The sequence below is a fragment of the Melanerpes formicivorus genome, unplaced genomic scaffold (assembly GCF_026170545.1).
Source record: "Melanerpes formicivorus ecotype bairdi unplaced genomic scaffold, bMelFor1.0.p_v2 SCAF_14, whole genome shotgun sequence".
Taxonomy (NCBI): domain Eukaryota; kingdom Metazoa; phylum Chordata; class Aves; order Piciformes; family Picidae; genus Melanerpes; species Melanerpes formicivorus.
In genome coordinates, this window is record NW_027142366.1 from 12265330 (window position 1) to 12285506 (window position 20177).

At 56.5% G+C, this 20177-nt stretch overlaps 1 protein-coding gene across 1 annotated transcript; it reads right to left on the reverse strand.

Annotated features, from left to right (window-relative positions):
- Nucleotides 1-260: 260 nt before the first annotated feature.
- CLCN7 (chloride voltage-gated channel 7) lies at nt 261-19920 on the reverse strand. The gene is made up of 25 exons (XM_068147077.1): nt 19743-19920; nt 13015-13086; nt 11792-11863; nt 11498-11563; nt 10819-10951; nt 10394-10503; nt 9554-9634; nt 9164-9226; nt 8522-8605; nt 8275-8368; nt 7826-7890; nt 7261-7377; nt 6873-6927; nt 6336-6396; nt 5498-5636; nt 5142-5235; nt 3834-4003; nt 3466-3517; nt 3021-3148; nt 2797-2882; nt 2372-2504; nt 2191-2250; nt 1704-1880; nt 1518-1598; nt 261-1405 (listed from the first exon to the last, which is right to left on the reverse strand). The coding sequence occupies exons 1-25, from the start codon at nt 19872-19874 to the stop codon at nt 1319-1321; spliced, it is 2412 nt and encodes an 803-aa protein (XP_068003178.1). The 5' UTR covers nt 19875-19920; the 3' UTR covers nt 261-1318.
- Between the last annotated feature and the right edge of the window lie 257 nt (nt 19921-20177).

The window sequence follows — 20177 nt, forward strand, 5'->3', positions numbered from 1 at the left end:
TTTGTTGTAGCTCTTTGTCAGCCTTGAAAGGAAATCACACCCAGAAAGGGGCTGCTGCACCCCACCTTGAGCACTCCAGCCCTGCTGAGGAAGTGGGGGGCCTTAGCCTACCCTCATGCAGCCCTCCAGTATAGACCCACTGCACCTTCCCAGCAGCAGTGGGGACAAAGCTTGGCTTAGCTCAGCCCGGGGGGAAATATGGACAGACACAGCACTGAGGCTGGGCAAGAAGGGAAGCAAGAGCCAGGCAGCACCACACAAAAAATACAAACAGGCTTTATTTCACTACAAGATCCCACCCTTGAGAGGCCCTCAAGGCACCACAGCACCCCAGCCTGAGAGAGAAGGGGGCAGGCCCAGGGCAGGGGAAACAAGGATGGTGGGAAAGGGAACTGGCGGACCAGGATTAGACTCCTTATCCATGGGAGTGCGGTCTCTGCTCCCTGCCTCTAACCACATCTAGGACTGCTGGTGGCTTTTGGGGTACCTGGTGGGGCCCAGGCTGCTGGAAAGAATCAGAACAAGCTGCAGCAAGTGCAGGAACACACCCTGGAGTGACTCTGGACCCCAGTGTGGGTAGAGGAGAGAGGCAGCAGCAATGGGGGGAGGAAGGCAGGAGTGGCAGAGGGCACAGACTAGGGCCAACACTGTCCCAGAGCAGGCAGCTTCTCCATCCCTGCCCAAAACCCCAGCACTGTTTCCCTGTATGCAGGCTGGGGTCACAGCAGCCAAAGGAGCCAAGAAAGAACAAGAGGCAGCAGCTGCTGAACCACAGGAGCCCTTTTATTGCACAGCTGAGTAGGGCACAGCCCCCTCCTCCAGTGGGAGGGGCAGAGACAAGTGCCTACCCCAGGGCTCAGCCCAAGGAGCATGGGGCAGGAGGAATGGGGAGCCCCACCCTGTCCTCTGCTCCTCACACAGACCCTGCAGCCAGGACCAGGGTCCCAGAGAGGATGGGTGGATGAGGCAATGGAGGCCATGTGCCATGGCAGAGGACTGTACCCAGTTCAGCAGGACATTTCTTCTCCCCTGGCACACTCCAGCCTTCACCCACCCTCAGGGACAGCCTTTGCCAGGAGCTAACAGAGCCAGAGGGGCATTCTGATTCCTTGGGGAAGCAGAAGAAGGGATGAGAAGAGGCAGCAGATGTGGGAAGGCAGCAACAGGCAGGAAAGCTGGGGCAGCACAGCTGTGCTGGTGCTCCAGGCACCGTGATGCCTGCACAGGCTGGCCCAGTCCTCTCCCCACCTCCCATTAAAAGGGGGTCCCCAGGTCTGACAGTTTGGGGCACATCTCCGCTGGGCAGTGCCGCCCCACATCACGTCTGTGCCAGTGAGAGCTCTTCCAGGCCTTCCTTCCCCAACCGATACCTGGCCAGGTCCTTACGGGTGACCATGCCCACCACCTGCCAGGGAAGGGACAGGGTACAGCTGGTATGCAGAGCCTGAGGACAAGGAGAGCCTGTCCTGTCCCCCTGCAAAGACCCCAGGCTGCCCACAGAGTGAGCAGGGACTCACCTCGTTGTGATTGTCCACAACCACCAAGTGCCGTAGTCCCAGGGCTCGGAAGAGTTTGAACACCCTTGGCAGAGATGCCTCCTGCAAGGCAGGGTAGGGCTGTGTGGGCTGCAGCCCTCCAGGCTGGCACCCAGTGCCCACCGCATCCCCCAGGTTCTTGGGGTGCAGAGGGTCCTTGGCCGTTACCTGAGGCACGGTGTAGGGAGAGGGGTTCATGAACTCGCTGAGGTCAATCATGCACTCGCGCTCGTCCTGGGAGACGTGGATGGACTGGATGGGGGGGAAGCGCGGGTAGGCATCCCGGAAATCCTTCAGCTTCAGCCGTCGCTGCACCAGGCTCAGGTTGGCTCTTTCCACAAAAACCTGGGGAGGAAAGAGACTGACAGGGACCGTCCTGCAGTGCCAACAGGTGCCAGAGCCAGGGAGGGAAGACAGCAGGAGCATGGAGCCTGTTTCTCACCCACGAGCCCAGTGCAGTGCTGGATAACGCTGGGGTAACCCCAGCGCAGCACGGCAGCCCCCACCGTCTCCTCAGGTGGGCTGCGGGAGATGACAGGGACCCTCTACCACCTCTTTCTGAGCAAAGTAGGCAGCAAGGGGCCTGAGGTATCAGTGGAACAGGGACACTGGGACTCAGACACAGCTCAAATGGCCTCCACGCAGCATCACCCACCTTGTGCTTCAGCAGGACGATGAGCTGGGAACGCAGGATCAAACCCCGCAGTCCTGCCACCTGTGACAGAGCATCATGAGTGAGACAGAGCTGGGAAGGGGAGGTGGGGAGCAAAGAGGAGGGTCCCATACTATGGCCAGCCCACCCTTGCATGGCCACCCACTAGCAGCAGCCAGCCTACCTGCGTGGTATCAGGATTACTCTCCACCACTGGGAAGCCGTTGTGGTTGGAGGAGGTGTCGCTGAGGATGTCCACAACTGTGCCCACACGCTCGATCCTCCGCAGGCAAGTGACAGGAGTGCTCATGACCTCTCTGCAAGGAAGGCTTGGTGTGAAACACTGCCCCAGGGCAGCACACCCCACACAGTGCCCCAAATAATGCATCTCTGCAGCCCTGATGCCTCTTCTGACTCCACAACCTGCCAGGGATGTGGGGAAAGAGTGCACTGCAGGCCACACTTCCTGCTGGGGAAGGAGTTGTGCCAGTGGCACTGGGAGACAGCAGGTTTCTGGGACTGCATCACCACCTATATTTCCAGCTCAGGCCAACAGTGTGGTTCAAAGCTGCTGCCCCAGGAGTGACAGGTATCCCTCAAACCACCTACCTGGCTGTGAGGGAGTGAGATGTTACTGGGGCCTCCCAGTGCAGGAAGGGCACACTCTGCAGCTGGATGTGCATGTCATAGAGCCCCTGCAACAAGAGCAGAGCTGGCAGGAGAAGCCTGGCAAGGTACCAATGGGTACAGCCAGGCCCCACCACAGCTCCCCAACACCACCACCCCTGACCCACAGTCTCTCACTATGTCCTGGTGAGCACACCAGCCCTCACCTCCACAAAATAGTCTCCAACAATCTTTGCTGTCATCAGCACCAGCATGATGGGGAAGCCATAGGTGACATTGCCTGTTGCCTCCATCATGATGACAGTGAGACTCAGCGTCATCCGCACGATCCCACCTGTGAGACACACCCAGGGGGTTTGGGTGTTTAGGAGTGCAGGAAAACATGAGGCAAGGGAAAACCAGATCAGCTGAGGCTCCTAAGTTTCTGCATGGTCATGCAGGACTGCCCATACAGGCAGGGATGCCCTGGCCAAGCCCAGCCTTCACCAGAGTCCCAATGCTGCCTGTGCTTGGCAGGGTCCTTAGGAAGCAGACAGGCTGGTCAAGAAGCTGTGCCAAGGAAGTAGGGATCACATTTGCCCTTGCCACCTTCACCCTGACATGAGCTCCTTCCTGTTCATGACAGCCAAGACTATGTCATGGGAAACTCACCCAGCTGTGCCGCAGCTCCCATCAGAGCGTACTTCCCGGGATCAGCCCAGATCTGAGCACAGGAGAGAAGAAGATGAGTCAGCTGCTGGCTCCAAGGCATCCAGAGATAGTGAGGAGTGCCCTGGCTCCCAAACTCCCCCTCTTCCAAAGTGGGGAGGACTACCTGAGGCTGCCCACATAGCCCAGCTGCTGGCAGGGCTCCCTCAGCACATGGGAAATGCCAGAGCCAGCTCAGGAAGACATCAAGCGAGGAGCCTACCCACTCCAAACTGCTGTGCCAAGCTCCATGCACACCTCCTATCCAGTGGCAAGGGATGAGAGCCAGGTGTTGTGGCTCCCACCACTCAACATTCCCTCCAAGGACTCACCGAGCCTTTGGTCAGGTAGGACAAGGAGATGCCAAAGAGCCTCCCCCAAGCAGCGCCAATCAGCAGGGAGGGGATGAAGACCCCTGCAGACACCGTGAGGCCATAGGTCCAGCAGGCCAGGAAGAAATACATCAGTGTGAACATGCCTAGTGTCATGGGGTTGTAGGAACCTGAGGTGGAAAGAGAATGGACAGTCAGTGCTGGTCCCCCAGCCCAGAGGACACTGCAAGGGGATGCAGCCATGGAAGCCCCATGACAACAGTGTCCCCAACAGTGGAAGTCCCTCCCACTGAGGGCACCTTTCACCCTAGCAGCACAGGCCTCTCAAGCCTCTTTAGGTTGTTTCTGCCCTCCTTAAGGGCCCCACCAGCCAGTCAGTGCCAACTCAAGCCCTCCCATCCCAGTGAGTCCAGCACATGCTTTTCCCCCATCTGGTGACCTATGACAACCTGTCCCCTTCCAGCCCTACAGTTACCAGCCTCCCATGATGCAGCATGATGAGGGACTGCCAGTGATGGAGGATGGGGTCAGGAGGCCAGAGGTGCTGGTCCTACTGCCAGTTTCAGGATCAGCTCAGAAGACTAGGTCCTGCAACCCCCCTCCTTCCCTGCAACTCCCACAGCTGCTTTGGCCAGTCCTAACATTGCAGAGAAGGCACAGGATGGTCATCACTTGGGCTCAGGTGGCCAACCTGCACTCTATGGGCTGAGGGTCTTAGAATTTAGAACAGTCTGCTCCCTGTCCACATGCAGCTGGGCATGAGGCTCAGAGCAGCAGGCAGAGGGCACACTGTCATTACACCAGAAGCAAGGGAAATGGGAACTGGAACCTGGGAGCCAAACTGCATTTCTCAAGCACATTCAAACCCCAAGATTGATCTCAGCAACTTGCCCAGAAGGTAAAGTCATTGTGGGGCAAGAGGTCCTGCTAAATAAGCAAACAGCCAGAGGCATCTCCAGGGTGGACTTCAAACAGCCCTCAAGGGTCAGACCTGCTCCCACGCAGCTCCCAACAGCATGCAAAAGTTCATGAACAAAACCAGGTCCTTGTCCACTGGCTCCTGAGACCACAGTCCTTTGGCCAAGCTGTGCCACCAGACACAGCATCCACCCCCCCTCCTTCCACCACCACAGGAAAGGAGCAGGCACAGCGCTTTAGTGCTTTGCTGGATCTTATTGTGCCCTCATGGGGCTGTGCTGACCATCCCCTGCCTTATCCCATGAGTGGTCAGAAAATAGGTTGACCACCTCAGGCAAATCTAGTCCCATTCCTCTTATGTTCAAGGTCCTGCTTGCCTCATGGACAAACCTGGAGGATCATGGAAGAGGTTGACAACGCTCTTCTCAGGTGTGTTGAAAAAGGCAGTTGCCATAGAGTTGTATTCTCCATCAGCACAGAAAAGCTGAAGAAAATAAAGTTAGAAGTGGCAGATCTAAGCTCTCCCCTGTGCCAGGGAAGGCTGACAGGTTCAGGGGGACCAGCTCCCACCAGTGCTGCTTTGGGCAGCAAGCACACCAAAATCACAAGGGGGTCTCCACCTCTGAAGGGCATTGACTGTGAGGTACAGTTCCACACAACCCAGCAGAGTCTCGTGTCCACACTCAGCCTTCAGTCTCTGCCCAGGCACAGGGTGCCCTGAGGGGCCATTGTCCAGCATCTCCTACCTGCAGGGGATATGCCACCGTGCTCCCCTGGATGGGCTGGCAGTCTCTGGAGCAATAAATCATGACAAAGCCCACAGTTGCTGTCACTGCTGCCACCAGCATGGCCTCGACCACCTGCAGGCAGGGCCGGTGGATGTACCTGTGGAGGGAGCAGAGCAGGGGGGCTGGCACCCAGGGACAAGGGACTTGACACATCACACTCGGCATACAGACAGGCTGGCTGCTTCTGCTCCCTTTCCAGGCTGTCCTGTTCTGTGCTCTGGTGAAACTGTCATGGGGAACCTGGGACAAGAGGCCAGTGGCAGCAGACCTGCCTGCCCCGCATGGAGCCAGGCACAGCTTCCATGGAAAAGTTGGCATGATCCAGCTTGGGGAGACAGTGCAGAGCCTAATGGAGGAAGCTGCAGCCCCCTCACTGTTCCACTGACACAGGTCATCCCTCCTTGAGGCCACAAAGCCAGTCCTGGTGTTTGAAAAGCTGGTGACAAGCACTGGCTGTGCCAGACTGGGCTCAGATAGCTTTAGCAGCTCCCTCCCTTCTCTTGTCACTCTCAGAAGCGTGTGCCAGGTCTGCACAGTGTCTACAATTCTTTGGGACCTCAGGTCATTGGGGGCAATACTTGGCAGGGTCAGAGCAATGGTGGGATGCTGCAGGTTACAGCACTGACTGCAGGCAGCAAGAGGTGTGTGGCATCTCTGCATCCCAGCTTCCAGGGGCTACTCTTGCTCATATTAAGTGAGATTGCAGCCTTGCTCTGGATGGGAAGGCTGCTTCAAGGGAGCAGAGAAGACACCAGCTAAGCCCTGTCAACCACCTTAGTTACCCAGGAGCTCCTACCTGATCCTGAACATTGTTAACCAGTAATTGAGGGCATTGAACAGTGCCCCAAGGATCCCACCTGCAAATGCAAAAGAGGAAAAGCTCACCCAGGCTCTCCTGTGGCTGCCAAGGACACAAGGAGCTCAAGAAGCCCAGGAAGACATCAACAACCCATCAGACATGGCCAGCAGCCCCAGGACACCTGGACAATGTCAGGACCTGGCACCAAGAGGAGGCCAGTACCAGCAGTGGAGTCACTGGGGGCACCTCTGTGGGGGTGAGGGCAGCTTGTCTGAAAGCAAGGGGCTGCTCACGACTGTGATGCACTGATCCCAATCCATGGCTTTGCAGTACATGGATTACAGCCTTTGCTGCAGGGTAAAGGCTGGGGCAGGATCCAATTCCCACCCCTGCAGAAGCCCCACAGCCTTTGCTCCAGAGTTTAATGGATTTCCCACTCTCCCCAGGAAACTGGATCCCAAAGCTTTCTAAGAGGCAGACAGAGAACAGAGGAAATTATTCAGACAAACTGAAGTGAAAGAGCAGCACTCTTACCAACCACTCCCATGAAGATGAAGATAGGAATTTCCTGGATTGTGTATCCCATTTTCTGCAGGCAAGAGAGAAATGCATTTCAGATCTCCTGCAGGCCAGCACCCTGTCACCATTCACTGGGACAGCAAAGGACTGTACTGGTGAGCAGCTCCCAGAGCTGCCTCAAAGTCTCCTCTGGATCCCCTGCAGCCTCCAGACCCAGCAGTGGTTGTAGTAAATTCTGCTGGGGATAGGGGAGCTGGGACCTGGCCAGACCTCACAGTCTGCTAGGGCACAGCCTGCCTCAGCCCCTGGGTGATGTTTTAGGACAGTCTGGTGGCCCCAGGCTGCTATAGGCTTCTCCTAACACCCCCAACAGAGACCTGCCTGGGGAACATCCGTGCCATACCTCGTTGTCAAACCTGCCAAAGTTGATAAGGCCAGGGCTGGAGAGATCCCAAGCATTGCCATGGTAAACACTCAGGACAGAGTTGAGAGTGAATGTTGAGATCATGGAGGCAAAGAACTGGAAAGAGAGATGCAGGCCAGAGTCACTGCCAGACACCTCTAGCCCCATGCCCTTGCACTACCCCAGAATCACCCCTCCCAAGGCCCTTGGATTGGGCTTGGTACCCACAGTGTGGCAGGGACAGGAGGCCACATTCCCTGTAGCAGCACTCTAGGCATCTTACACTGACCAGGGGCTCACTCCTGCTTTTGCCTCTCTATTGCCATTAGGCACAGCCTTGAAAAGGAGATGGCAGCAAGATGCAGCTCAGCCAAGTCCAAATTCAGCCTCTGAGGGCCAGAGCCCAGAATGGGAGCTGGGATGCTGCCCCCTGGGATGTGCTACAGACAGCTGCCTGCTGGGCAGGGATGGCAGGAGGCCTGGGTTCCAGGGTACTGGGAAAAGGCAGTGCCTCACACCTGAGCTGGCAGCTCTCCACCTATTGCTCCTGCATCCCAACACTTACGATTCTCCACGTCAGGAACTGGTTCCAGAAGGAAGCCCCTTCCTCCAAGCTGAAGAGGACACCCCCTGCAAACACGAGACAACATCTTCAGAAGGGATGTCCAGACCCTTGGATGACAGCACCACCCAAAGCACCCAAATTCCAGCCCACATGCCCCTTACTGCCTCAACCTCACAGGCTGCAGCCAAGGGGCCAACAAGGCTACCAAGCCACCACCAGCGATGTACTGAAGGCAGCGAAGCTCCTCCACTGCCCCATCCAGGGGAGGCAACACCTGGCAGAGATGCATTACCCCCCTCCTCTCTCTTCCTGGGACAGCTCAGAGCAGGACCAGGCACTCTGCAGGAGGGCTCCCTAGACAGATGCCAGCAGCTGCTTCCATGCAAAGGGGAGCAACCTCCAACCAGACACGAGCAGGTGCCAGTGGGGGTCAGAGCCAAGGCACATACCCACAGGGGCACCAAACGCCGCCGAGACGCCAGCAGCAGCTCCAGCCGACACAAAGTCTCTCTTCTCTGTGTCCCTGCGGAAGTACTCAAAGATCTGCAACATCCAAGTGAAGGCAAGCTTAGTGCTGGCCACACACATCAGTTTAGGGGAGACAGAGCATGCCAGGCAGGAACCCAAGCCACCAGCATGCCTGTTTGGGCACAGGAGGGGCACCTGCAGCCCAGCCCCTCAGCCCTCAACACCAACCTTGAAGTCTCGCTTTAAAGACGTGGATCTCCCCTGGGAGATCCCAGCAGCAATCACTGCTCCAGAGTGAATCATGGGTCCTTCCTATCAGCAGGACAGCAAAGTCAGATTGGAGAAGAAGAGTCCCAGGGACAGTCAGGGGTGGCTGAATGTTGCTCACCATGTCATACCCCTGAAGAAGTTGACCTGGAGGACTTCCATCTAGGAAATACAGACCTTGCCATTTCTTCCCCTAAAATTCTCATTCTAGCAAGTGGCTCCTGTGACCACCAGCCCTCCCTCCAACCAAGGGAACAGGGGCTTCCCTTGCCTGACAGCAAGGTAGAAAGGTCCTAGTGGAGCACCCAGGTCTCCCCATCTAACATATGCAGGGACAGTTGCTGATGGACGCAGGCTGCTGTGCTCCTGCCCCCAGCCGAGCCACACAGCCTGGCTTGGTGGCACCACACACCCCAGGAGCTCCCAAGCCTGGTCATACCACAGCCACCTTGGCCAGCAGACCAGGGAATAACACTGGGAAGTCACTGCAGGACTCCCAGTGCCTCATTCCCGGTGTAGGACCAGTGATGTGCTGTGGCACACGTGCCAACAGCAGGTAACAACATGCCAGCAGAGTGCCAGAGAGCACTTTGTGAACATCACCTTCCCCACAGCCAGGCCACCGACCACTGAGAGGATGACCCCACAGACTTTGATCACCAGGGTCTGCAAAACAGAGAGGACAGACACAGCACATCACACAGCTGGCACGAGGGACAGCCACAGAGGGCATAGAGCTGCTGCAGGGACAGGAGTCAGTGATGCTGGGGAGCTGGTGATGCTCAGCCCCACCTCGAGGCAGTGCTGCTGATCCCAGGACAGATTTAACCTCCCCAACACTGCAGGGCACAGCTATGGAGCCAAGACCTTGTGCCAGCTGCTTCCCTGCTACAGCAGGGATCATCCCATGGGGACACAACATGCCCAGCCAGCCTGCTGGAGGGGTCTCACCACAGGCAGAAGACTCAGATACCACCATCTCCTGCTTCCTACCTTGAGGCGAACAACATGTGGGATCTTCACGCCATTGAGGTAACATTTGATCTGGGGAATGCCACTGCCAGCTGCCACGGGCTGCAGGGAGCAGAGAGAGCCTAAGTGCCAGCTGCCATGCACAGGCTGGAGACACACACTGGCCACCACAGACCTGTCTCTCAGCACAGGGCACACCAAGCACACCTTTGGGGAGGCTCAGAGATGAGATCAAAGCCTATCTACAGGCTCTGGAGTTGGGCTTGAGGGAGGCAAAGGTACCAGAGAGAAGCTGTCTGAGCTCTTGGGGGACACTAGGGTGTTCCCATCACCATGCCATGGTGAAAGGCCCAGTGCTGCAGAAGAGTCACACTCAGTGATCAGGGAGAGCATGGGCAAAGCCACAAGGAAGCCACTTCTGATTCACAGTGGCCCATTCGGAGCCACCACCCCCTCCCCTACCCATAACCAGCCCCAGACCCTGGCTCATCTTCCAGAGCAGGTCCTCAAGGCATCCAGCCAGCCTGCTCTACGTTGACACTCATGTATGCCCAGCATGGAGAGGCTGAGGGGCCAAGGCTTGAGAGCCTTGGGCCTGTGCCCGGGGCTGGAGCACACCTTCTGCCCCAGGCTGCCAGTGAAAGGCACCACATCCATCAGCCTGACAATCCCAGAGAAACTCAACAGCAGAGCTGGAGCCAACACCAAGGAACAGAGGCTACCTAGAGCCACTCTGGTAGGAATGCATTTGCCATGACACGCACTTGCATGCTTCCTGGAGACGTGATCCTGCTTGCCCTGTGTAGAGCCAAGGCAGGAGGCACAGGGATACCCCAACCCAGACCAGCTCCAAACTCTTACCTCAATGAAAGCAACGATCACAGAGCCCACCATCACCACACTGGCATTGAGGGTGGCCCAGAGTAAGAGGGAGAAAGACAGGCCCTCTTTCTCCGTGAACTTGTCAATGTCTGGGGAAGCAGCTCAAGGAAATGCTTGTATCAGTTGGGTCACATCCCTCCCACCACAACTTGTCCCTAAAGTGCTTGTTGGGCTTCAGTAGCACAGCACTTAGGGCAGCCAGAGCTGCTGTGAGGACCCTCCTCTGTAACAGCAGTGCCCAGCCACAGAGCAGCTGGGCATGCAGCATCACCTTGGGTGGCAGGGTCTGTGCCACTAAACTCGGGTGAGGAAGTGTTGCCCCTTCCCAGCACAACTCTTATGGCTACCAGAAGCAGAGGTGTCAGAGCTCCTGACTGGCTGGTGGGCACAGCATGGGAGGATACTGCCCTTCACCACACGGTACTTGAGCCCAGCCAGGTTCTCCACCACGATGTCAATGAAGCAGGCGACCAGGCCGGTGAGGATGCCGATCATGGCGCAGATCACCCAGCGCTTGATCTCCACTGTGCGGAAAGCCTGGGGGACAGGCAGCCATCAGAGCCTCTGCCAGCACTGGGGGAACTCCAGCCCACCTCACCAACCTCCCCAGCACAGCCCTAAGCCCAGGCAGCTCCAAGGAGACCTGTCCTGGGAAAACCAGTGCTGGCTGCCCCAGGATCACCAAACTTGGCCACAACTGAGTTAAAGTCACTGCCCCTCAGTGGGGTCCCCAACAGCAGATGTAGTTTACCAGTTTGCTTGCCTCCATCAAGCCCCTTATTTTGGGCTTGTTGCTGTGATACAGACTCCAAAAGCCCCTAGGACAGATGTTTCACATGGATCCAGAAGTCCCTGTGCTCAGGGACCTGCCCCGTGCCACCAGCAATGCTACCATGTGCACCCAGGCTAGCTTCCATTTGAACCATCTTGTGCTGGGGCCTTGCTCCTGAGGATTTTGGTGCCCATAAACCCACCAAGGTCAAGTGTTGCTTTGCACACACCTTCTCCTGGCACTGAGAAGCTCCCCAGCAACCAGGCAGGGGAATGGTGGGGGCTGTGGGGATGGTGGGAAGCAAGACTCACAGTGTGGTTTATTCTCCTCTCCTCCTCCAGGAACAGCTGGTTTTCACTGTTGTCATAGTCCAGGCTCTGGGTCAGGAGAGGGAGATCCTGTTACTGTCTAGCGCAAGGGGAGAGATGCCCACGCTGCATCCTCAGACACTCAGCCCTGCCTCTCCACACCCCCACACTATTTTCCTTCTTCAGGCTAATTCCTTCCCCACTGAAACCCCTCAGCTAGGCAGCCCTAACCCTCATCCCACATTCCTTACCTGCTATATCCCAGAGACAGAGCCAAGGCAGAGGACGGACACTTACCTCGTATTTGAGGGACAGGAGCTTCTCATTGTGGGGGATCTCATTGGGACGCTGCCGAGGGAGCTCCGTCTCCTGCAGGACAGGAGACACAAGTTAAGAAAGCCAGGTCCAACCCTTCCCTCACTGAATGACTGCTGGTTTAACAACAGTTTTAATGCTCAGGAGTGGCAAGGAGGAGTGCAGAGGGCAAGCTGCCTGCCAGGCCAGGATCTGAGATCATTTCTCACCAGCTGGTGGATGTATGGGATTTAATGCAGATGGAACAGGCTGTTGGATGTGCCTCTGCCTTCCTAGGCAGGACCTTTTCCCACAGGCAGACAGAGCATTTGTCCAGCTGGGTACCATACTGCCATGCTAACTGTATGCTCTGGGGGAGGGCAACCTTTCACCTCAGCAGGAAATTCCTTCAAAAGCAGGGAGCTATTTCAGGCAGGCTTCTGGTCTGGGGCAGAAACAAAATTGTGCTTACTAAATGCCTCTGACCATGTGAGCTGCTCCCAAATTAGGGCATTTTCTGAGTATGCCTGAGCAGTCCCCAGGCTGCACCCTGCATCATTCCCTGGCCTCACATTACAGCTACAGCGGAGCAGGCTCAGCCTGTGCTCCAAGACACCGGATTAAGACGTGATCCTTCCCATTTAACAATTCCACAAGAAATATTTAGCAAAAGTTGTCATCTTCTTGCTCTTCCTCCAGCTCTGGAGCTGGGGCAGGAACATCTGGGGAAGAAAAGCTTTTCAGGTGTGCATGGAGCAGGAGGAGTAGCTTGAAACCTGAGAGGTTTTGCAAAGTGCCCTCTCTGCCGATAGCCCTCTCCCCAGGGCCAAGATATCTTCCCCAGCTGCTGTCACACTGTATGTCCCCTCCCCTGCCTTCACAGCAAGCTGGGCAGCAGGCAAGAGAAGAATATTAAATGAAGGAGGAAGAAATCCCTTCCCATCCCACATGGTTGTTCATTTGCTTCCACAGGAGGAGGATCCCTGTGCTGGCAAGCTGCTGACCCAAGAGGTGGAGGGAAAGGGATGTCTCCGGGCCAGTGCTGTAGCTAAGGGGAAGCAGCAAGGGCTGAGGCAGAGCAGCAAGCAGCTGCCCACATCTCAAAAATCCCCCAGCCCAGTAGCAAGCAGTGGAATCCTCATGGGGCAGGCAGGATGTGAGGAAGGCATCAAAAGTAGACATAAGTGGAAGAAGGGGAGGGGTCTTGGTAACACTGTGCCACTCACCAGCTCACGGATGTCCTCGTTGAGGTCCACATTACTCAGCTGCCCGATGCGCAAGAAGGAGGAGGCAGTGAGCTGAGGAGAGAAGGAAAAATGAGGTCAAGTCCAGAAGGAGCAGACATGCAGGTGCTTGTGCTCTGCTCTCCTTGCCTGGCTCCTTTGCCACTCTGCCCATCACCAGAATCCCATTAAGTGCAGCACCCACAGAGGGCTGCTCTTGGAAGGCACTGAGGAGGTGGGACGCAGCACCCTGGAGGGAACACAAGGAAGCAGCAGTTTGCTAAGGTTTGAGCAAGCTGCTCTGGCAGAGCTGGCTCACCCAGGAAGGTGCCAGGCAGCAGTGGTTCTTGCAGGACTGGCAGCTAACCTAAGCCAGCCTCCAGCTGATGGAGCAGCCACACAGGCAGCAAACCAGTGCAAAGCAGCACGTTCCACACTCCCCTGGAGCTGGAGAGGGACAGACCGCCCGAGCTGAAAGCACCATCTCCACAGCTCCAGGCACACCAGGACATGCTGGGGCCATCCCTCAGCTCACACAGCCAGCAGAAAGGGATGTCAGAGGGCACATTGGGCTCTGCCCAGAGTGGTTCCCAGCCAGGGAGATGAGAACACCGGCATGTCCAGCCCCTGTGCACCATGGTCAGGTTGGCTGCCAGCCAGCACACGTAAGAGGAAGCAGGGCTCATTGCTCTGGGCACTGGCACTTCTCTGAACTGGCCCCAGTGTGATGCTGGGAAGGAGAATTTGCATGTCCCTCTGGGGAGCAGGTTCTCCTTTTGCTGATGACCGCTCAGGCTTGTTACTGGCAGTGCAATTGTGTAACACAGGAGTTTTTGAACTGAGGCACCTCTCATCTGGTTGATAGAGGCAAAGGCTTGGGCTGCAGCTGAGCCACCTTCTAGATGGGCAGTGCCACCAGGGCACCTGTCAAACAGGCAAGCTGCTGTCACCCCTCCACTGTTGTAAAACACTGTTATGCACAAGGGTGTGAGCAGTGCTATCACCAAAAGCAGCCCAAACACCAGCTCTCAACATTAAGACCTTCACCTTCAGAGCCTCAGCCCTCTCCAGCTCCCAGGCTAAAGGCCTAGAGAATAAAACAGGGATGGTGAAGAACAGCAGAGCCCTGGTATGTTGGTGCCTCTCTCTCTCTCTGCCAGCAGATCCCAGACTGAGCTCCTGTTGCTTTAATCCCCACCGATCCCGTCTGGAATGCACAAGCCAGAGCAGCTGGGAGCCGTGCACATCACTGCAGACCAAGAATATCCCTTTGTGTTTGCAGTCTGACCTATTTTCCCATTTCTCTGTCTGCTCCACGTTTTCATTTACTCCCTGACCTGCAAAAGGGTTTTGCTGCAGCTTCTCAAACCCTTTTGTCTCCAACAGCCAGAGCCCACGGGAGGGGCTGAGCACAGAGTGCCCTTTGAGGCTGCTCTTGGGCACCGGTTTGGTGAGACCAGCTAGGGCCTTTGATTCTGATCTGCCATGACTCCACAATCCCTGTGGAAAGCATCCAGGTGGACTCTTTTTGTGGCAGTCAGAGCAGACTCCTAAGAGTCAGGTACACCCCAGAGCTGCCTGGAAAGATGTGGATGGGAACTTACACAGAGTCACAAGCTGGAAGCAAAATTCCTGGTTTCAGGGCCCGCTGGTTCCCAGCTGCTCTGGTAGCTTGCAGAAGTCTCAGCCAGGCCCCCACTGTTCTGAGAAGGGGGGAAGGCCATGATCCTTGCCCTGAAATTCTAGGGACTGAGACCCTGCAAGAGGGTCCACCTGGCTTCAGGAAGCACAGATTTATGATTCCCATTAGATGCCACATGGCCAGAGCAAGGTCAAAGCAGTAAGATGGGAACAGTCACATGTGCCTTGTCCCCACCTCAGGCCTGGGCTCAAACTTCAGGCATCAACACTTCAGACAGGACCACACCTCTGGTGAAATTCTCCTTCTGCTAGCCATGGGGGTCTGCAGAAAGCCCAAACATGGCTGAACTGGTGACACCCACCCTAGAACCCTTCCATGTGTAGTGAGCAGCAGGGATACAGCAGCTCTGCTCACAGTGGATTAGGAGCAGCAGGACCCAAGCAGAGATGAATGCAAAGGAGCTGTGAAGCTGAGCTTCATTAGGGAAAGCACCATATTCTTAACAGGAACCCACCTCCCCCAAGTCCTGGCAGCCCCCCACATCCAGATGGGCAGAGCCACTCCGGGAGCAGAGGGCTGGCTCCCATCTCACCCAGCACAGAATCACATGCTACTTCCATCAGCACCTGACGTTTTTAAGAGGGACAGGGGAGATCAAGCAGCCAGGAGCTAAGACAGAAGGTTATTTGTCCATGGCTCAAAGATCCACCAAGCACGTGGCTAGTGCCACCCTCCCTTGGGTGCTTTTCAAACTCAGGCCAAGAGAGCTGCTGATCCCAGGACATTATGATGTTGGTGTGACCATGGTATGATTATCTCCACATAACACACACTGCTGCCAAAACCCATGGGACACAGACAGGTTAAGAGCTCTACTGTCCCAGGAGAGGCCCTCAGGCCAGCTGAGCTTGCCTCTGACAGTGGCACACAAATACTGATGGCACCCAGCCCACAGCACTTGCCCTGATTCAACTCAACCCATGGCAGCCCCAAAAAGACCATCCCTAAAGTAAGTGGCAGCTGAAGGCAGATACCAGCCCCAGCCCACAGCATCACAGGTCAGGGTGGCAGACAGCAGCACCACTGTCTCCCCATTTGGCAAAGGGGACCAGAAGACACACTGCTATTCATGATGCCACAGAAGTTTTACCTCCAGGCAGGGCAGTTAAAGAGCAATCCCTGTATGTGGACAGCAGAATGACTCCATCCAAGGTTGAAACGCTGCCAAACCAGCCTGCAGTGTGTGCACAGTGCCCGAGCTGTGCCACCCAAACGTTGCTAATAAGCATCTGACCCTGCTCCACAGCCCATTGCCACAGGGATGAGCCAGTCTGTCCCTGCAGGGCAACACCCAGCCCCAGCACCCACTGCCTGGCATGAAGACACCCCCCATACACTGCCCCTTATCACTGTGCTGCTACTCACTAACGAGCAGGAAGCACATGACTTTGTTATCAGTGAGACAAAGCACCATGCAGACTGCATCAGGACCCCACAGCAGCACTGCAGGGAAGAAAGACAAACTGCATCCTCAGAGCCCTCCCGACCCCAGCACACTCTGCTGAGCCCCCAGTACCTGCCTGGGTGAGGAGGACAGCTCCAGACTGCAAGGCTGAGCTGCTGGGTGGCTCACTGGCAGGGGAAGCCCTGCCTACAGCAGCATATAGGGGAGATGAGCTGCAGGACTTCTGAAATCTTTTTTTCTGTGACACACAACCATAGCTGCAATGGGCTTCAAAGCAACACTGCTGCTGCCACCACCACCCCCAAAACATGTCACACCAGGAGAGAATGAGGTTCTTCAGCTACAGGCCCATAAAGGAGGAGAAGGCATCCAGATTCTCCCCATGACATTACCACTCAACTACAACTTTGCTTCCAGCTTCCCCCTGCCAATCCAGGGCACACCTATTCCTTACCTCTCACTTGCATGAGCCTGACAGATGCCATTATTGTCCTGGCCCACTTGTCTTTCTCCAGGCACCTTGTCCCATGTGTCCCATCTGCAGAGGCACAGCAGAAGGCTAAAGCACCACCACAGCCTCCAATGCTACGAGCACTCAGCAGAAGGGACCAGACTTGCTAAAACCTTGCTGCTTGGAGAATCTCCTATCACCACCTGCAGATACAGGCTTTGAATCAGGGTTCACCCAGCAGCTTCTCCTTTCCCTGCCAAGACTTTCTGATTGCAGCAAGCAGAGCATCTCCACCCAGCCACAAAGACTGTGCTTCACACCCTGTTACATGAAGTGAAAGAAAACTGAAACAACATCACCGAGAGATCCAGAAGAAGCACACAGGGGTTAAGAAGGACAAGCTATCCAGCAGTAGACTGGCCCACATTCTGGTGACACCTTGCACATGCCCTCTGTCCCAGGCTCCCTCTGGAGAAGAAGCCATATACCAATACCAAAGTGATAGCATTTCCTGGGTAGTGAAGGAGAGGTTTTTGTTTTCAAGAAACACCTAAGGCAGGAAATGAGCTGCTCCTACCAAAGCTGCCCACCCACTGCAGCCCAAGAGCCAACACACATGGCTTGAGAGCATGGGCAGTGGGCAGCCCACAGCAGGCACACTGCTTAGATCTACAGGCAGCCTTGGAATACTCAAGGCACCAGAAAGTCCTGGTGAGAAGACAAAAGCTCAGCCAGATCTGGAACAGTGCTTAGCTGGCCCCCAAAACAGAGGAGAGCTCAGGCACAGTCCTGTAGCATCATTACCTCTACAGTCATAAGTGTGTTTATCCATTCCCCCCTCACCTCCCACTCACAAACACTCCATATCAGTCTCTCTCACAGTCAGCCAGGGAACTATAAACCTGTCTCCTTTTGTCACTTCAAGGTCACTTTCATTTCTGTTAAACAAGCACCTGAGAAAAGGAAGAGGCTCCAGTGAGGACATTCTTACTGTTTTACCACAACCCAAGTTTAAGTCTTCCATGACCTCAGCAGCTCCAGCCTCTGTTTCTCTGCCAAAGCTGTCCTGCCTTCCCTCCTCCATCGGTATGACTGAGGCATCCAGGTCAAAGGGCCATCCAAGGGAGGCAAACAGCTGCTCTACACCAAAAGCCAACCCTGAGGTGACAACCCAGCTGCCATTGCCAGGTCAGTGCTGCTGCCAAGGGCACATGCGGTCCAGGCAGCTACCAGTCCAGCACTTCAGGAAGGTGCTCACACTCCACCAGGTGGGACATGAACTCTCCATGCTGTGAAGGGACATGGTAACATGAGCCTCCAATACCAACTGCCTCTGCTGTAGCAGGGCTCAGGCATTTCTTCCATACCTTGCAATCCCTAGAGGGATTTCACAGCCATGGACATGTGGTGCTGAGGGATGTGGTTTAGTGGTGACCTGGTAAGGTAAGGGTTGGACTCGATCTTGGAGGCCTCTTCAAACTAAAATTCCATGATTCTATGATCCCAAAGCACCAGGAAGCTCTTTCTTAACTAACCCACAGCCACAAGATCTGGTTGATTTCTTTTTTAACACCCTTCAGACCTGCAGAATTCACCACATGGTCTTTAAAGACTACCCATGCTGTGAATAAAGGGGGTCCTGTTGTGCCAGCCAGGAAGATTACTTGTATTTTCACACCAGAGCAGCTGCAATGGCACAGGCAACTCCTTCCAGCTGCTGTGTCCTGCTCCCACAGCTCCACACTAGGCACTTCTAGCCTAATGAAGCCTGTATTTCCCTCTCATTAGCCTGCTGTTCTGGCTTGCCCAGGAGCAGGGCAGAACAGAATCACGCCCGGCAAGCCAGCTGCCAAAGCTGAGCCAAGGCTGGCACCGCTCCTGCCTGGGCAAGCTCAAGTTTCCCAGCAAACTCTTCAAAGGAAATTCGAGGGTGCCACTTGCAGCAACACCTCTCCCACCTGCAGCTGTCATAGAAGTGTCCCATGGACCCAGTCTGGCATCCCACAGGCCTCACCTGGCCTTGACCAGAGCTGTGGCATGCCTGAGTTAACCACACCTCATGCAGAGGAGAGACTGCCCAGTAAAGGCCTCCAGGTACACTGGAGAGAAGTTTCTTCTCAATTAATTAGCAACAAAGAATTGCCCTCCCTGTGTTGGTAACACAGCCTACCCTGAACTTGCCTGTTGCCAGCATGGTTCTGTAGGCACTGTACAATGCCCACCACTATGCCAGAGTTAGAGACTCTTGTCTGAGCTAAACCAGGGCCCCCACAGCAGATTCCCAGGATCACAATGGCCAGCTGGGCTTGGAAACTCTCCAGAGAAGGAGACTCCACAATCTCTCTGTGCAGCTTGTCCCAAGGCTCCAGCACCCGCACACCAAACAACTTTCTCCTCAGGTTTGGATGGGACCTCCTGGGTGCCAGTTTGTGCCTGCTGCCCCTTATCCTGTCCCTGGGCACCACTGACAAGAGCCTGGCCCCAGCTTCTTGCCCCGTTTTAGCTCTTGCTGAGCACTGAGAAGATCCCAGCTGGGGCTGCTCTTCTCCAGGCTCAACAGCCCCAAGGCTCTCAGCCTTTCCTCCTCACAGAGATGCTCCAGGCCCCTCAGTATCTTTGTAGACTCCACTGGACTCTCTCCAGTAGTTCCCTGTCTCTCTTGAAATGGGGACCCCAGAACTGCACCCAGTATTCCAGATATGGCCTCAGTAGAGCAGAGTAGAAGAGGAGGAGAACCTCCCTCGACCTGCTGACTGCACTCCTCTGAATGCACCCCAGGACACCACTGGCTTTCTTGCTGGCAGGAGCTGGGTGCTGAGTCAGGCCCTACGCTCAAATTTTCCCCCATGAGTGACCCAGGGTCCCGTGCCCCTGCCATGGCTGCCTGGCACCTTCTCCCCTGCCAGGTTCTGTTTTCCCCGGCCCAGAGGAGTCCCCTCTTTCCCCGGAGACTGCTGAAAGAACGGGGCCCAGACAAACCACGGCTCCCTGCCGGCAGCCCCCGCCTAGCCCCGGGGCAATGAACGTGGTACAGCGCTAGAGGAGAGGCAGACAGGAACACGACTCCAAACCCCGACCCCTGCCACCTTCCGGGGGCTCTCGACGCAAGGAGGCGCGGGGCAGGGCAAATTCCCACCCGCGTACCCTGAGTCTCTCCCGGTGCCGGCACCCACCTGCCGGCCGCCCGGCGCCGCCCCCGGGCCGGTACCGTTGAGCAGCGGGGTGGTCTCGCCCGCCTGCCCGTCCTCGTCCTCCTCGTCGCGGTCGCGGCCGGACCAGGACACCTTCTTGGCGACGTTGGCCATGCGGGGCGGCGGCGGCGCACAGCTCCGCCAGCCCCTGCCTCCCTCACCGGCCGGTCATGTGATCACCACGCCGCCGCCCTCACGTGAGCGATACGGTGGCCGGCGGGGCCGCGCCGCCCCGAGGCACCACGGGAGCTGTAGGCCCGGCCGCGGCTTTCCCTCTGCTTGCACGCTTGGCCTGGGCCCACCGCCGCCTCCCCGGGAGGGCCGGGCCGCGCTGGGGCCTGGCGCGACCGAGACAGCAGCACCCCCCGAGGCGGCAGGGCCGCTGCAAGGCCTCGCACCGGACCGGTCGCACCCGCC

Coding starts and splice junctions, on each gene's coding strand:
- CLCN7 (XM_068147077.1), bottom strand. CDS start 19,874: ATGGCCAACGTCGCCAAGAAGGTGTCCTGGTCCGGCCGCGACCGCGAC. Junction 13,087..19,742: donor CGGCGCCGGGCGGCCGGCAG/GTGGGTGCCGGC, acceptor TTCTCTCCTCAG/CTCACTGCCTCCTCCTTCTT. Junction 9,227..9,553: donor CACATGTTGTTCGCCTCAAG/GTAGGAAGCAGG, acceptor TCTGTTTTGCAG/ACCCTGGTGATCAAAGTCTG.